The sequence below is a fragment of the Protobothrops mucrosquamatus genome, unplaced genomic scaffold, assembly GCF_001527695.2.
Source record: "Protobothrops mucrosquamatus isolate PMUCROS unplaced genomic scaffold, P.Mucros_1.0 scaffold_77, whole genome shotgun sequence".
Taxonomy (NCBI): domain Eukaryota; kingdom Metazoa; phylum Chordata; class Lepidosauria; order Squamata; family Viperidae; genus Protobothrops; species Protobothrops mucrosquamatus.
This window is the reverse complement of record NW_015386153.1, coordinates 431,125-446,812: the sequence shown is the minus strand read 5'-3', so window position 1 is coordinate 446,812 and position 15,688 is coordinate 431,125. Positions and strand designations below refer to the sequence as shown.

At 36.3% G+C, this 15,688-nt stretch overlaps 1 protein-coding gene across 1 annotated transcript in view; it reads right to left on the bottom strand.

Moving 5' to 3' along the window:
• The window catches only part of PDIA5 (protein disulfide isomerase family A member 5), a 285,081-nt gene that overhangs the window by 117,507 nt on the left and 151,886 nt on the right, over positions 1 to 15,688 (bottom strand). Inside the window, exons 5-6 of the mRNA XM_015813977.1 lie at positions 10,905 to 10,988; positions 8,151 to 8,196 (exon numbers count right to left, since the gene is read on the bottom strand). Of these exons, the coding sequence (XP_015669463.1) occupies positions 8,151 to 8,196; positions 10,905 to 10,988 (130 nt within the window). The remainder of the gene's footprint in view (positions 1 to 8,150; positions 8,197 to 10,904; positions 10,989 to 15,688) is intronic.

The following is a 15,688-nucleotide window of genomic DNA, read 5'->3' as shown; positions in this document are numbered from 1 at the left end:
TATACATATATTTCACCTATTTATGTAGAATTATACTTTGTGGAGTTAGGGATATTAATATAAGGTTACTTTTAGATGAATAGTATCCTGGGATTAGGTTTGGGAAGTCCGGGTGGGGGGTGGGGAGGGGGTTTTTCTCAATTGTGATGTACTTGTGATTGTTTTTTCTCTTATGTTGAAAATAATAAAAAAAAAAATTTTGGAAAAAAAAATAAGATGTGGTTTGGCTGCTTTACCTGTTTTGTTTCAATGCATTATATTTTTGGTCTGTATTTTTGTATTGAACTTAAGAGTGTGATGTTTGATTTATCTGTATTTTATGACCAACGTGCCTATTCTTCAGATGGTGTGTGTGATCTATGTTGCCCATTTAAATTTTCTAGCAATAGATGACTGAGATACATGATAGGTGGAAAGTTTTCCAGTATATGCTGATAGTTTTTGTGAAAATGCATGTTTTGTGACTGATCACACCATTTTGTACGCCTGTCTACAATATACTGTATGTGCAACATTCCAAATGTTACTCAGTCCCCCACAACAGTGTGGGGCAGGAAGGCCCGGTGCTGTTTCAATCCAAAATATACAAGCAATTTCTTTTCACTGAAAAAGTATGACACATTACAATGCCTTCCTTCCTTCCCTCCTTCCCTGCCTTCTCTTGCAAACAAAAACTGTTCTGAGTATCATTCATGTGAATGCAGGGAGTCACATCCAGTTATTTAGATGCACTGCACACACCCTTTGGCTTTCTCTGCTTATCCGCAGCTTTATCAGTATAAATTTTCCTCAGGGCAGTCCTGAGGGACAGGGAGGAACTAATCTTTCAAGTGTTAAAGAAACTGGCTACATTATTTAGCTTCAGAAATTCCTGCATACCAAATCCATGTGCTAGATCTGGGATCTTTAACATAGAGGCCACAAACCTTTTTCTTGGGACTCCAAACTTCTTGATTATTTTAAATAAATTCTCTTTTAATATAAAAATAACTGGATACCTAGCATGTTGCAAAATTCCCTGTACAGTATTCAATATAAACAGAACTGAAAAATACTTCATTCCTGGAGTTACAGCAGAAAAGGCAGCATTTTGCTATTTCCCCAGTTTACTATTCTCTGATACTTAAACTTGTTTTAAAAAACAATGGGAGATCTGAAGCCAAGGAAGTTTCTACAATCCAAGGTTTATAAGGCAAGCTAAAAGCTGAGGAATTAAGAAAAAAAATGCTGTACAATTCCTTTCCGGTCTTCGATATGACTCGGATGGGACAACTATTTAAAACATTTAGATTTTGTGATTTCTTTCCTTTATTATCAAGTCTGCACATGAATATTTACTTTCACAATCATATCCATTTCAACAGTGTTTCCTCAAGTATGAAAAGAAGCTCAGACTACATATGTTTTTTTACATAAAGTAACCATACTTATAGGCCCCATGATCTGTTGTTGATAACTGGGCCACTGAACTTCATTAGCATGCATTCCGTTTCAGCAAAAACATTGCCAATATAAAATGGGCTAGTTTTTATGTGTAGAAAACAATAAAGGCTCAACAAAGATTCATATAACTGTGATTGTGGGTGAATTCCTCCCAGCCCTGACCTTGCTAATGGGAGTCAAAGCACTGAGTACCTATCTTACTGAGTTTAATGAGGTAAAGGTAACATTTCTTTCACCTTGCATCTGCAATCTAGTAATCTGGGTTTATCACAACTTCTAGATCTCTTTTGGGTAATTTAAGAAAAGGGAACGCTGCTTAAGAAATCATTTTCAAAAACCTAGAAGAAAACTTATGCATCCATTCAGAGGAAACTGCTGAATGTTTGAGAGGAAACTTTGAATCTCCACTCCTCTTAGGCATAATCTTACATGAGTATAAAAAGCCACCCTGGGCTGCAGCCCAAGAAATAAAACATGTTTAAAATACAAAAGAGCATATGTGGAGAGCTTTGTTTGTTCTTGCTGATTTGACACAAAATGAAGTGTTGAATCTATTAACAGTTTAAAAACAGCACACGCAAATTAAAGGCAAGAGCACAAACAGCAGGATGAACTGGAGAGGATTCTCTTCAGAAAGAGGAGAGCGATTTCAAGTAAAATAAAGGTTTGGTCCTAGACTAAGTCATATAAAACAAATTACATTTTTTAAAGCAATCTCTGTTGAGTTATTTAAATAATTGTTTTTGTCCCTCTGTTATTGATAAATATACAAATTGTGAGCCTTAAGGCAGGGAATTGCTGCTTTAAAATTGTTAATAACAAATATAACTGAAGATTCTAATGTGAGTTTTCATATCTTTTATCAATACCTTAGACAATATTTCTTCTGGAGCCTAATTTTTAAAGTCTTCAAAATTTAATTATGAAGTAGAACCTGTTATCACTGAATAGCTTTCCCTAATGTCCAGATATATGTGGACTGCAATGTTCAGAATTCCAGTAATCTCAAAGAACAGCAGGTTGCAGAGAGCTGACGTGAAAAGGTTATAAGAAAAACGGAATGCATTGAAATCAGAAAAGGTGCCTGCTGAGTTATTTTTGTTTTTATCCACATGTACAGAATAAAAAAGAGAGGAACGTTAGCATACTGCCCAGCTGCATCATGCAGGACAAGATTAAACCCTCTTTTTTTTGGTTTAAAATCAAACACATTTTTGGACTAGAATATTATGTAAATTGAATAAGCTTGACTTAATCAGCAGAATCTCTTTCTCTCTGTGAATAAAATTTTAAATTCAAAAGTTAACAATATATCTCAGATACTGGTTGCTTAGCATTAGCAGGACGAGACAGCTTTAAGGTTCAAAGAATTCGTCTACTCAAACAGCAGTGGCCAGATTTCACCATGGGTGAGATATAAAAAGAAATGCCTCCTGGTAGGCATAACTGTCACATAATCTTGCAGATGTGGTCATCGACACGATTTAACAGTTGTTATAGAGTCTAGATCATTATTTTAGGAAGGTTCATTCTTATTTCTGTTGAATAATCATTAGAAACATTCTGCATACCACTTATAGCAGAACAAATGTTGGAAGCTTGTTTCAAGGGCCAGATAAAGAGCCCCTGTATTTTTTTCATCAGGATTTTTTTATTATTATTTTGATTTAGGCAAAACACTATTGTAGCAGCTGCCATCAGTTCCAGCAAGAGACAAGTTTTGGATTGCTTTAAAAAAAAAGAAGAAAAAAGATCTGTCAGCAACATTTTTGGACTTTGTTCTGGACCTGCATGATAGCTGTATTAGTTGAGGAGAAGGCTATATCTAAGCACTAACTATTCTCTACCTGGCTTTAGTCTAGCTAGTAAGTGTTTGGTAAGAAAATAATTATCTTCTCTTTCCAAAAATAAGTTCTTTGTGATTACTGCTGGGTTGGATATTTCTCCTCTAGAATTGCATGGTTTAGCTTTAGCATGCGTTCTGTTTTAGAATATAGGTAGTTCTTGCTTAATGAATGAACATTCAGCATTCAGCTTCTATTCAAAGTTACGGTTACGCTGAATGAATAGTATTTAAGCTCAGTCCCCGAGGTCACATGATCAAAATTCAAGTGCTTCGCAGCCCACCCCACTTACAACTGCAGGGGCACTTCAACTGCTGAGAAAGCACACCTTGGCTGGCCCTATGCAAGGCAGCTGCTGGCTGCACCAGGCTCTCTTTTCAAGGCTGTTTGTACTTTTTTCTAATAGCATAGGTTGTTCTTGCAATGCTTCAGAAAGCTTCCAAGGCTTTGCACAGCCCTAAAAGAAGGTTATATCTACGTTCTCCAAACTGTATGTATCATACTGTATGTACAGTATGTATCAACTGTATATATGTGGGAATGGCCTGCCTCTTTGGAGATGGGCTTGAGATGCTGCCTAGGGAGCAGTCAGATAAAAGAGAGCTTAGCCCATAGCTGTATAATGGGCAGAACAAAAAGCTCAAGAGGGACAATCCTTAAGTTCTTGGGCTGTAAAGGAGATGGAGGAGAATTGTACTTTCAGACTTGCAAGATTCTACCAATATATCTTTACAATAAAGTGGAATTGGCTTATTTGGTCAGGTTTTATGTCAGATCTATCTGGTAAGGCTGATATCGTTCTTGTGATGCTTTGAAAAGTCTTCAGAAAGCAGCAGGAAGAAACTGGCTCTTCCTCCTGTCTCCCAAGGTCATTTCCACTTACCATTACAGCCTACCTTGATAGAAGCAGAAGATCACTCAGGAAGCAGGTCTACTGCCAGACAGGAAGTTTAGAACTGCTGCCTGGTCTAAATGAGCATCTCTTTCTGAAAACTATTTATTCTCTTCTCCCTACAGGAATCACTGCGATAGGCCTGTGTCACTCTTGCTGGCAGAGGAGGCATGCTGTGGGCGCCATAGGTCTGATTAGTCCAGCGGCGGGATCCAGGAGAAGGGCCTTCTCTCCCATTGCACCTATTTTCTGGAACATCTTGCCCCCAGAGTGAGGTTGACTCCAATCCTCCCAATTTTCCACAAGAGCCTAAAGACCTGGGAGCATCACAGTGGAGGGTTTGATCGATTTACAACAAATCCCACCTCCCTCCCATCCTGGGTCTTGCCCTCTCCATCTTTTAACTGGGCTGCTGTATTTGGCTATGTGTAGTATTTTATTAATGCTTTTTATCTTTGTTCAGTTTTTATTTTTTTTATAATTGTAAGCTGCCCAGAGTAAGGTAAGATGGGCGGCTACTAAATTTTACAAATGAATAAATACCTAAATAAAGTATAAGAAAGAAAGTGATGTGGCAAGAATATTTAGGAAGGCACTTCAAAATAAGCACTTAAGAATATGTAACGGAAATCCCCCAAAATATAACCGAATCTGGTGACTATATTGTGAATTACTACTGTTTTCATATACACGAAAAAACTACAGTGAAAAACCATACACTTGTTATGTTTTTAGATCCATACGTCACTTTTTTTTTACTAAACTTATTCACTGACACAATCAGAGTGCTAAAAAAGTTAATGCACTGGAGTATCATAATTATTTAAAACAATTAAAAAGTTCAAAGGGTAACAGCTTTAGTTCTTGCTTGAGAAAATAAAATAGAACCCACAGAAATTTGAGCCATTCCATGGAAATCTGTTTCATTATTCTACACCTCTTACTCTTAGGAAACCTCTCCTGATGTCAATTAAAAACTACTTTGTTATAATTTTTGACCTATTTTTTTTAGAACTACTCTGCTCCATTTGCTAGTCCTTCAGATATTATGTAGCTATTATGCCTCCCCATAGTCTTTACTTCTGCAGATTAAGAAGATACCACATTTCTAAATATTCCTGACAAGTTTTTCCTTCCAGGCCCCTTCTAATCTAGCTCAGTTTCCTTCAGATATGCTCCAGTTTATCAGTCTCCTTTCTAAAATGCAATACCCCAAATGGGATGCAGTATTCTAGCTATGGTATGATAAGTAAAGTATAGAGTACTGCAGAACAGTGGATTTTCTTGATCCTGAGGCTATTCCTCTGTACATGCAGTCTAGGTAGCACTGACTTTTCTGCAACTGCATAAAACTGTTGCCTCATGTTCCGCCTGTGATCCACCAAGAGAGAGGTCTCCAACCCCCGATCCATTACCTATTGTGAACTGGGTCACGCAAGCGGTGGGCAAGCTCACAAAGCTCCTTCTGTGCAAGTGGCGGGCACATGCATGAAACCATCCCCTCCCCCACCCCGCCACCACTGCTGCTGGTCCACAGAGCCAGAAAGGTTGGGGACCGCTGCACCAAGACACTCAGATTTTTTTTCTGCTCATGGTGAAATAGTATTCCATTACTATAATTACCTGCTGATATCTCTCTCCTTCCAGGAATTAATCAATTCCCCTTTTAAAGCTATCTGAGGTTTATGTGTATGAAGTAATTTATTCTGTCTGCTCTGAATCCAACAAATGTTTGCAAAAGCAAACACTTGCTCTGTTCTCTTTATGCACTTTGCATAATTTTATAAGCTGCTTTAATGTTCCCCCTTGGTTAACCTTATATTTGCTCAATATAAAGGAGACTAAATACTTCAGTTGTCCCCCACAAAGCTGCTTCTGTAGCCTCCCTATACTCTTTTCTGCACCTTCTCTACCTTTTAAATTTTTGAAAGATTAAAACACAGGTAGAACATTTCATAGAAACATAGAAAACTGACGGCAGAAAAAGACCTAGTGGTCCATCAAATCTGCCATTTGAGTTATTTTTTTTAAAAAAAAAAAAATCTGTCAGATGACGGACATGTGTTTATCCTAAGCATATTTAAACCCCATTACCGACAACTGACCACTACCTCCATTAGAAGTTAGTTCCAAACTTCCACTGCTCTTTCTGTGAGGTAATACTTTCTAACATTACTTTTGAACTTCCCTCCTGTCAGTCTGGAGTTATGCCCGTGTTCTTAATTTTTGCTTAATGTTGAAAATATTGCTTTCTAGAACCTTATTCACACGCTTAATATATTTATTGGTTTCAATCTTTCAATCTCTTTCCCTTTGGCTGCATATACTCAGTTCTTCCAATCTCTCCTGATATGATTTGTCTCTCAGAGCTTGTACCATTTTTGTTGCCCATCTCTGGACTTGCTCAATCTTGTCAATATCTTTTTTTTAAACGAGGTCTCCAGAACTGGGCACAATACTTCAAATGGGGTCTGACTAAAGCCCTATATAGTGGTATTAGGACCTCCTTTTTCTTCCCAATGATCCCTTTAGTGATGCAACCCAGATTTCTTTTTTCCAGAATTTCAAGGATAGCTACATCATAGAGGCTTAACTTATTCAAACATGGAACCTTTCCCATGCTGATAGCCTGAGCTACCATGCTAACTAAAATGGATTCATAAAAATTCATAGCCTAAAGTTGCCATTTGGAGAAGTTCTGGAGGCTAGGGTAAAAATCTGGGGTTACATTTTTACAAGGTAAATTCAACTGAGCTGAACAGTGGATTCCAGTAGCAGAATTCTTTAAAAATGTTCTCGAGCTCAATACAGTTAGTTCTCGTTTAGCGATCAGAATTGGGACCAGCAACTCGGTCCTTAAGCAAAGCGGTCATTAAGTGAAAATATGACTGTATTTACGATCTTACTTCAGCTTTCCTTTGCTTTACAAACCTGCAAAGGTAATAAATGCAAGGATTGGTCACAAAGTTATTTTTTTATTACTGTCGTAACCGAGAATGATTGCTAACCAAAGACTATTTGTACATCTCTTGAAATAAATGCAGAGGCAGAGCCAACTGAAATTCATGTGCCTCATGAGATTTCTTTGTGAATTATTTTATTTCTTAAAGCTACTACTATGCTAGGTCCAAATTTAGAAGTCACCCCACCAGAGGCACTCAACCTTTCTCTGTAGAGAAACAGGACAACCTCTGTTAAGTTACTATTCCTTCTTGATCCTCACTATTTGCCTACTTGGAATTGGGAACCATAAGCACAACTAAAAGCCAAAAGTCTCCAAATTTTGGCAATGGAGTCACCTACTAGGCCAAACCCTCAGCCTCTGACAATGGCTCAAACCCCAGAGATGGAGCTTGTTTAACCTAGTATATTTTCTGGTGTCCTCTTGAGGCCATTTTTCTCTGAAGTTCTTTCTTTGTGTAAATCCTATTAGGGCCAGGCAGGAAAGAGAAGGAAAACCATGGTTAGGGAGGAAGGCCACTTCACCCATTCTAGACTGAAGCAACTTCTCAGTGAGTTTAATCTATGTCTCCAATGAGATCTTGAAAAAGGCCAATTTATCTCTCTTTTAATCTTGTTTCATAGCAGATGAAAAAAATAATAAAAAAATGAGTATTTTCCTAATCACTCTCAGTTTCATGCTATTAGATATAGGCTGGCATAAAAGGGAACTTATAGCAAAGCCAAGATCTTCTCATTAAAAACAATCACAATAATCATCCTCTCCCTTTGTTGGCAAATTGCAATGAAACTGCAATATAGCATTACCTCAATCTAGTTAATCACACATAAATTCACAGGATGTTTGGCATGCATATGTACAGGAGATTTGAGACCTTTAGGTCACTCAAACAGCTGTTTACAACACCACCTCTCTCCCATCCAAAAACAAAGCTGCATATATTAACAGCTTTTCTACATCCAAACACAGCCTTCCTTTTCCAAAAGGTTTGGAACAACTGTAAATTTACCTTCAGTGTAAATGCTCTGTTATATTCAGTGTGAAATGCACCATCTCTGTAAAGAAGAAAAACAGTAATTAATTTTAGCAACGCCATTAGAAAATCATGCAGCTCTTTATTCTGGCCAGACTAAATAAACTTTTTGTCATTTTTGCAAGCCTGTGCAAAACAGAACAATGAAAAACAAGTTTTTGAAACAAACAGGTCTCTAATGGGCAATCACTCCCTCAACCCTTAATGAGAGCATTTATCACAGACCAGGTTTAGGGAGTGGCAGATACACAGGGGAACTTCCATTAACAGTGCACTGCTCTATTTAGGCAGTTTAATCCCCACAGAACAAAAGCAGACATTATGCTCAAGTCCTCTGAAATCAATGAACTGAGAAAATACTTTCAACTTATTCAGAAAACTTTGGTAGAGACCACCTTACTGAAATGAATCAAGGAGCATATAGGTAGCTCAAAGTAACTCAAAGTGTTGGTATTAGTTTCTGAACTGTTTTTCAAACATAACAGCTTTTTAAAACGCTAGCCAGTTCAAGATCATATTGACATGATTTTCCTTATTTCTTTTACAGCAGATTTGAAAAAAGAGATAATTTCGAGAAATCTCTTTGACCCTCTACTACTGCTGCTTGTACTGGAATAAAAAAGATTATGTTATTGATCTGTAAAACACTTTTATTGAGGCAGTTCCCCAAAGGTGCAACACACTTTTGTTATCGTAACAAAAATCTCTATAATAATAAATATACATACACATGTTGCCAGCTGTTTATAACTCTGCTTACCATCTCTCTATAGAAAAGAGAGAGAGGACAGCCAGTCAGAATGTTGAGATCCTGCCTATTTATGATACCTGAAATAAGCCTAAGATTGAAAATCAGGCTTGTCAGATGTTATATTTTTTCTATCCTGTTCTATGGAGTAGAGAGTTGGTCTCTGACAGAAGGCCACCTGAAGAGACTAGAAGCATTTGAAATGTGGATTTACAGGTGGCTGTTATGTATAAGCTGGGTTGACAAGATCAGAAATGAGGAGGTGATAAGCCGCCTGGGAAAGCCAAGGGAAATCATCAAAATAATTAAAAAATGAAAGTTAGAATATTTCAGACATGTGATGTGACACCCATTTAATCCTCCAGGGAAAGATTGAAGGCAAACAAGATCCAGGCAGAAAAAGAACATCACGGCTTCAAAATCTAAGGGACTGGTTTGGACAAAACTCAACAGCACTTTTTCGTGCGGCTGCTGATAAAAACAGGATCGCCAAAGTCCAATAACAGATATGGCACAAGAAGAAGAAGAAATTTTTAGATGAAAGGATTGGTCTTGTGCTACCGGTAGCTGATCAGCTCCAAATTCTGAATGAAGCCTGGCCATCTGCTTATTCTTGTTCTTGCTGAGCATTTTGTCCTCAACATGGAAGTGAGTCCATGGGCATGAGAGATTGCTGAAGTTGATAAGCAGATATATCAAAATTGTCAGGCTGCAACTTCCTCCAAGAAATCTGAAGTGAGGTAAAATTCTGCATCCCTCTTTAATTAGACAATAAAGAAGTAACACTTGGTAAGGAAATATTTAAGGAATGGTGGTGACCACCCCTGAGTCCTACTTCTTGTAAAGGAAGACTGAATCAGACTCAAGGAGACTATCTCTTGGAGTTCCTGTTCAAGAAAGTGTAACTTATGAGAACCATAGCAGTCACTTTTCTGTGCTAGGGGAATGATCTCTACTCAAGAGCAATGACATCTGGAGCTTTAAGAACAATGCAAAGCAAACTTAAGTTAGCATTCTTCTGAAATACGGATGGAGAGGTACACAAAATATGAATGTATAGTTTAGCTTGGCAAGTTGACTGAAAGAGCATTGAAACAAAGTTTTCCCCATACCCACTTGAAGTGGGAAATTATGGCCTGTATTTGATAGGACTCCAACTTGTAGCAAATGCACAGATTAATCAAGCTCCCATTCCTGCACCCGAGTTCCCCACAGACATATACAATACACATACACAGGGGGTCAAACGCGACCTTGGGAATAATTCCAGCAGATCTGGGGCTGACAAGTATGGTAAAAAGTTATAAAGCATTCAATGCACAAATCAGATTTGTATCTATTGTATACAGTAATCTAGATTAAGCATTTTAAAATAATATTAGTATGCACAAGGCAGTCAAGCAAGGATTTTGAATTCTCACGGAAATCAGTTAAGAGAAATTGACTCAATTTCAATCAGAATTTAACTAGGGACTACCAGATTATTACAAGCAATCTTGGACATCTTGCCAGCATGGGTTTTAACCTTCACAATGGAATGCACTGGCAGTCAAAATGTGGAGGAAGCAGAAACCAGAATACAAATATTCAATTAAGTAATCACTGCGTTAAAAAGCAAGATCATTCATACGTGGTACAGGCTACTAGCCTATTCTGATTTCGACTTTATAAGCCACCCAAAGTCATTGAGAGTGCGTTGGGTAGCCATATAAATGTTCTTAAATAAACAAACAAATGTATATAACCCTGGCAGTGTTTCTCAACCTTGACAATTTTAAGGCATGTGGACTTCAACTCCCAGAATTCCACAGCCAGCAATGCTGGCTGTGGAATTCTGGGAGTTGAAGTCCACATGCCTTAAAATTGTCAAGGTTGAGAAACACTGCTGTATAGGATTGTATTGTACAACAATCTCATTCTCAAAGCCAGGGAGCATCCTAGCAATTTCAACATAATAGCCATTAACCCACTCATGTACATACTTGTAGTGTAGTAATTCTATCCCTTTCTCTTTCAGACCAGGATCAACCTTCATCTTCTTGCATAGTTTTCGGCTTTCTGAATCACTGTTAAGAGATAATTGAAAATATTTTATTTTTAATAAAGTGTTAGTATCATATTACAATTAATATTAACTATAAGCATATTATTCCAGTTTAGCAGCTTTACTTAAAGTGCCTAATACCTTAGATCAAATAAAAATCCACATTAAATATCAAAGTTTCAGTTGTATATTGAGGTGGATAATAGAAACTGGGCTTTTTGAGCATTTTGATTATATTCCTTCATAAAGAAGTTAAAGCCATTCTATTTCTATATACTTTAAAGGTAGCAGTTGTGATCGTTTCAACATGATTTAATGTTCTCTCTGATTGTAATTTTATGATGTAAAAGCTTTAAATTAATTTTTCATTGTTGTTTGGTTGTACATCAACTTGGCTACATGCCAGGCAGGAAATTCAATTTGTGAATTTGAAATCACATTAGAGCCTGAAGAAAACACAGCATCTAGCAAATCCTACTTTATTTGAGATAAGCAACCTTAAAAAAAAAAAAGCAATAGTTTCTTCTTACAAGATTTTTCTGAACCTGCTTTTTCCACTATGCCAGTTCTCAATGGAAACAGTTAACAATAAACCGATATTAAGAACAGAATGATGAAATGCTAACATAAAATCATTAATGTCCCATGCTTCACAGATACTTTTGACTATAAGATTATGCATATGTATATTGTATGTATATGTACAGCATATGTAATCAGTTCAATAAGGCATAAGTATTTTTCTCGTTCCTCTTTCTTTACAGCATCATTATTTAGTTTCGTGCTTTTATTGCAGCTATCTCTTTCCTTCAGCCCAGTTTTGCCTCTATTTTTTTTTCTTTCTCTCTCTCTCTGTAGCTTTGCTATTTTTGCTGCTAGAAGGGAGAAAGGTACCTGTAATACATGTATGGGCATTTAATGAAAGTGATGTGTGTGACAGAGAATAGTTGGTATATGCAGTGAGGATCAATTGATTTCACAAATGGGGAACCTCCTTGTACTGAAAATTAATTCTAAATAGTGATTGTTTCAATGCATACGTACCGGTATGTTTGGGATGGAATTTCTGGAAAACATACCTACACACATGCACACACACAAGCAGACAACTATTTCTGACATTCACTCATATTCAGAAGGGGAAATCCTAGGATTTTCTGTGATTGACTCCCAGATAAGCTTTCCAAGAAATGTTATAAAATGAAAATACCACTATTGATAAAGTCCTACCACAGACGCACTTGGACAAATGCGTGTAAGAACATGTGCAAATACATAAGAATATATATGGAAATCAGATGCAGCTAGATCTATTTTAACTAGATTTTCCAAATCTCAGACAGGATTTCTACTTTTTTATACAGTAATTTTATTAAAGATTATAACGATCAAAACTAATACAAAGTAAAAAAAATAAAAGAAAGGGTGCAGAAAAAAAGAGGGAAATAGAAATAAATAGAAAAGAAAAAATAAATAAAAATACATGTGTGTGTATGATTTCTCATCTTCATCACAACTACAAAAATATTAGTAACTTATCACCTTCTCTTAAAATACAACAAATGATCTCTTTTTCCCATATCTTATTTCTTACCTATAAACAAATTCATAAAGCCTCACTGTTTCACTCCTGATATCAGCAGAAGTCTATTAAGGGTTACCAGAAACAACAATACATCTATTTTAACTCTGATCAAATAAACCAACTTTATATTCCTTCCTTTTACTTCTCACAATTTTTAATCCCTCCAAATAATGTCCTAGCACTTGATTTATTTTTTCTTTCTCCCTTCTCACAAAATTCTTCAAAACTTTAACAAGCCTCTTTTGTAAATCCAGTGTAAGAAAATTATTTAGATCAATCTCTTGATTTGTTTGTATTTCCCTTTTAATTATTAAAACATCAATCATTTTTGTATGTCCAGTATAGCATCTTCTTCCATATCATTCTTGCAGACATCCTTTCAACTCAGTCTTTATCTTGCCAGGTAGAAACTGCTCCTCTTCTGTAACATCTTTTACACAGACTGTATGTATAGAGACAGGCACTCTTAAAAGGGACTTCTGGGTCCTTGGTTCAAAAATATTCATGTTAAAATATTTTGTTTCATTCTGTAACTGTAAATTGTGTTTAAGTGTTCTTTTTCTTTAATTGAAATATTTAATTCCTTCCAGATTCCTCTAGTGTCCAATTTTTAAAATCTTATTTTTGTTTAATTCAAAACAAAAGCATCTCCTGATGGGAAAGATTCTTTACAATTAATTCCAAAATTTTAAATTTATCTGGACCATTACTTAATTTATAACTTTCTAAAATCCAATTTTTAATCACCCTTTAGCTGTTTATCTCCTCCCCCATTTTTTTTAAAGTTCTTAAACTTGAAGTTAAAACTTCTTTCACTGAAAATTGAAGGAAATTCACCTGGTGCTATATAACTTGTTGATCCCAATGTTCCTAATAGCTTAAAAGTAATTTCTGAAAATGATTAGAAAAGAAAATATGCGATTTGAGTGTCCTTTCAAAAGCACTGACTGAGGTTTGATACACTTTTTCTAGTTCTATAGATATTTTAAAGTAAAATGATCCTAAATGTCAGTAACTCTGAAGCAAACCTACAAATAAACATTCACATTTGTCAGAAAGTAAACAGGAAAGTTCTATCATAATCATTCTACACATTTTATTTATTAAACACAAGTGTTAAGAGAGTAGTCTCTTATTTTTTAATCTGGAATAGAGGTTCCAGGATATGCAATTTGCATGTTAAAAAGAATGTTCAAGATTGGGTCCAACCAGTTAGTTCTGAGTAAGAAATAGGCAAGCATAATAGATCTTAACACTCAGTTTGACCCTTAGAAAACTAGCTGACAAATGAGTACTATACTCAGCAATTGAATTGCTAAGGGTTCAGCCAAAAGCAATTTTAAATAAGAGACATAAACTGATTTTAAAGGGACTTCTATCGTATTTCAGTAAAATAGCCAAAATAAATACTATGTGTATATGTATATATATATGTGTGTATATATACAAACACACATACTTTAAACATTGTGTGTGTGTTATACACACATAAATATCTAAATAGTTCACATTACAAATATATTAATGAGTGTATTAGCTATATAGAAATGGTCACAATGGAAAATTTCTGTTAGAGGCATACATCACAAATTTATTGTGAGGCTCCCTGTACTTTTTGTTATTTTTTAAAGGCTATATAATCCTGTTTGCATAAGAAAATCTGTCTTGTGAAGAAAAATTAAAGCAGCATGATATCTAGCACTAAAATACAGAGAAATGAGAAAAATAGGAGAGGTAGGCAAAATATTAAAAGAAATTAAAGATCCCCTTGAGCAGAGCTCAGCTCCTGGTGATTACTATACTTGGAACATATTTGTGTAATTTTCGTAGCAACGTATAGTAAGGTCTTTTGGGCTTCCCTGCTTAGCTTACAGTCCTACTATTCTTTGGTGGGACCAAGTACTATTTAGGCCAAATCTGGGCACTTAACAGCCCGTCAGCCACATCTGGCCCTTTGACTGTCCCCATCCGGCCTATGGCAGAGGTGGCAGCCCTAATGGTTTGGTCCTCCATAGCAGTTCCTGTTTCACATGTGGCCCCTATTATTTGCATTACTAATACACCTGAACTGCAACCCTCCAAAGGAATCCGAAATAGATTAGCAACATACGCAATAGTTGTAGTTACAAGGAAGAAAAATAATGAAAATGTGTTATTTTACATGTAGATAAAATTAAAAATTACCCCCTTTAGACAGTTACGTTTTATGTCAGAAATGTTTATATGTACTAACTTTTTATAGATAAATAGCTATATAAGGATAAATCCTGGTTAATACCAAATCCTTGTTAAGATTGGTGACCACATAAACCAGTAAGGAAAAACGTACAACATATGTATAGACCCACACCCCTACATATACGTAGCAAATAAATATTAAATACTGTCCATGTTGAATATATAACGGAAGGAGGAAGCTTGAGAGTTCACAAAGTTAATGCTGTATGGAATGACACTATGGCTGAATCTGGATGTTCTGCTACGGATACCACGAAGCCTCCTCCCAGAAGGTAACAAGGAAAAGAGTTCGTGAAGAGGATGTGTAGTGTCCCAGACAATCCTGTGGACCCTGCTCAAGCAGCGCTTCTGTGCTATGTCATTCTTAACAACTGCAGTGATTCACTTAATAACTGTCATAAAATGGGGCAAAACCCACCTAACAACTATCTCACTTAGCAATGGAAATTTTGGCTAAATTGTGGTCAAAAGTGGAGGGCCTGGATCCTCTGGTCCAGACTGAAAACAAATCAAGATGGCAAGGTAAAGAGGATTAATAGCAGGTCCAAGACTATGTCAGCAACTTGTCTCCAAACATTTTTGGACAGAGTCTAGTTTTAAAAGCCCCAGAGAACATGTAACTGCCCAGGAAAAAGAATAAAAGGAAAAAAAATGTGCTAAAAGTGCTGAGCATGCATCTACACTTGAGAAATGTGAAATTGATTGGATCCCTTTTTAAAAAAGAATGCTGGGTGACTTTCCTAATCAGCTTTTGCTGCTGCTGGCATTCCTGTTAATTCTCTTGACATTTTCAAGCTGTCTCCTTGCAAAATGTGAAGAATGAACAACAATAAATTAACACTATGCTACTGATAAGATTGGAGAGCTAGGGTAAGAGGAAAGCTGGGTATATACCCTAC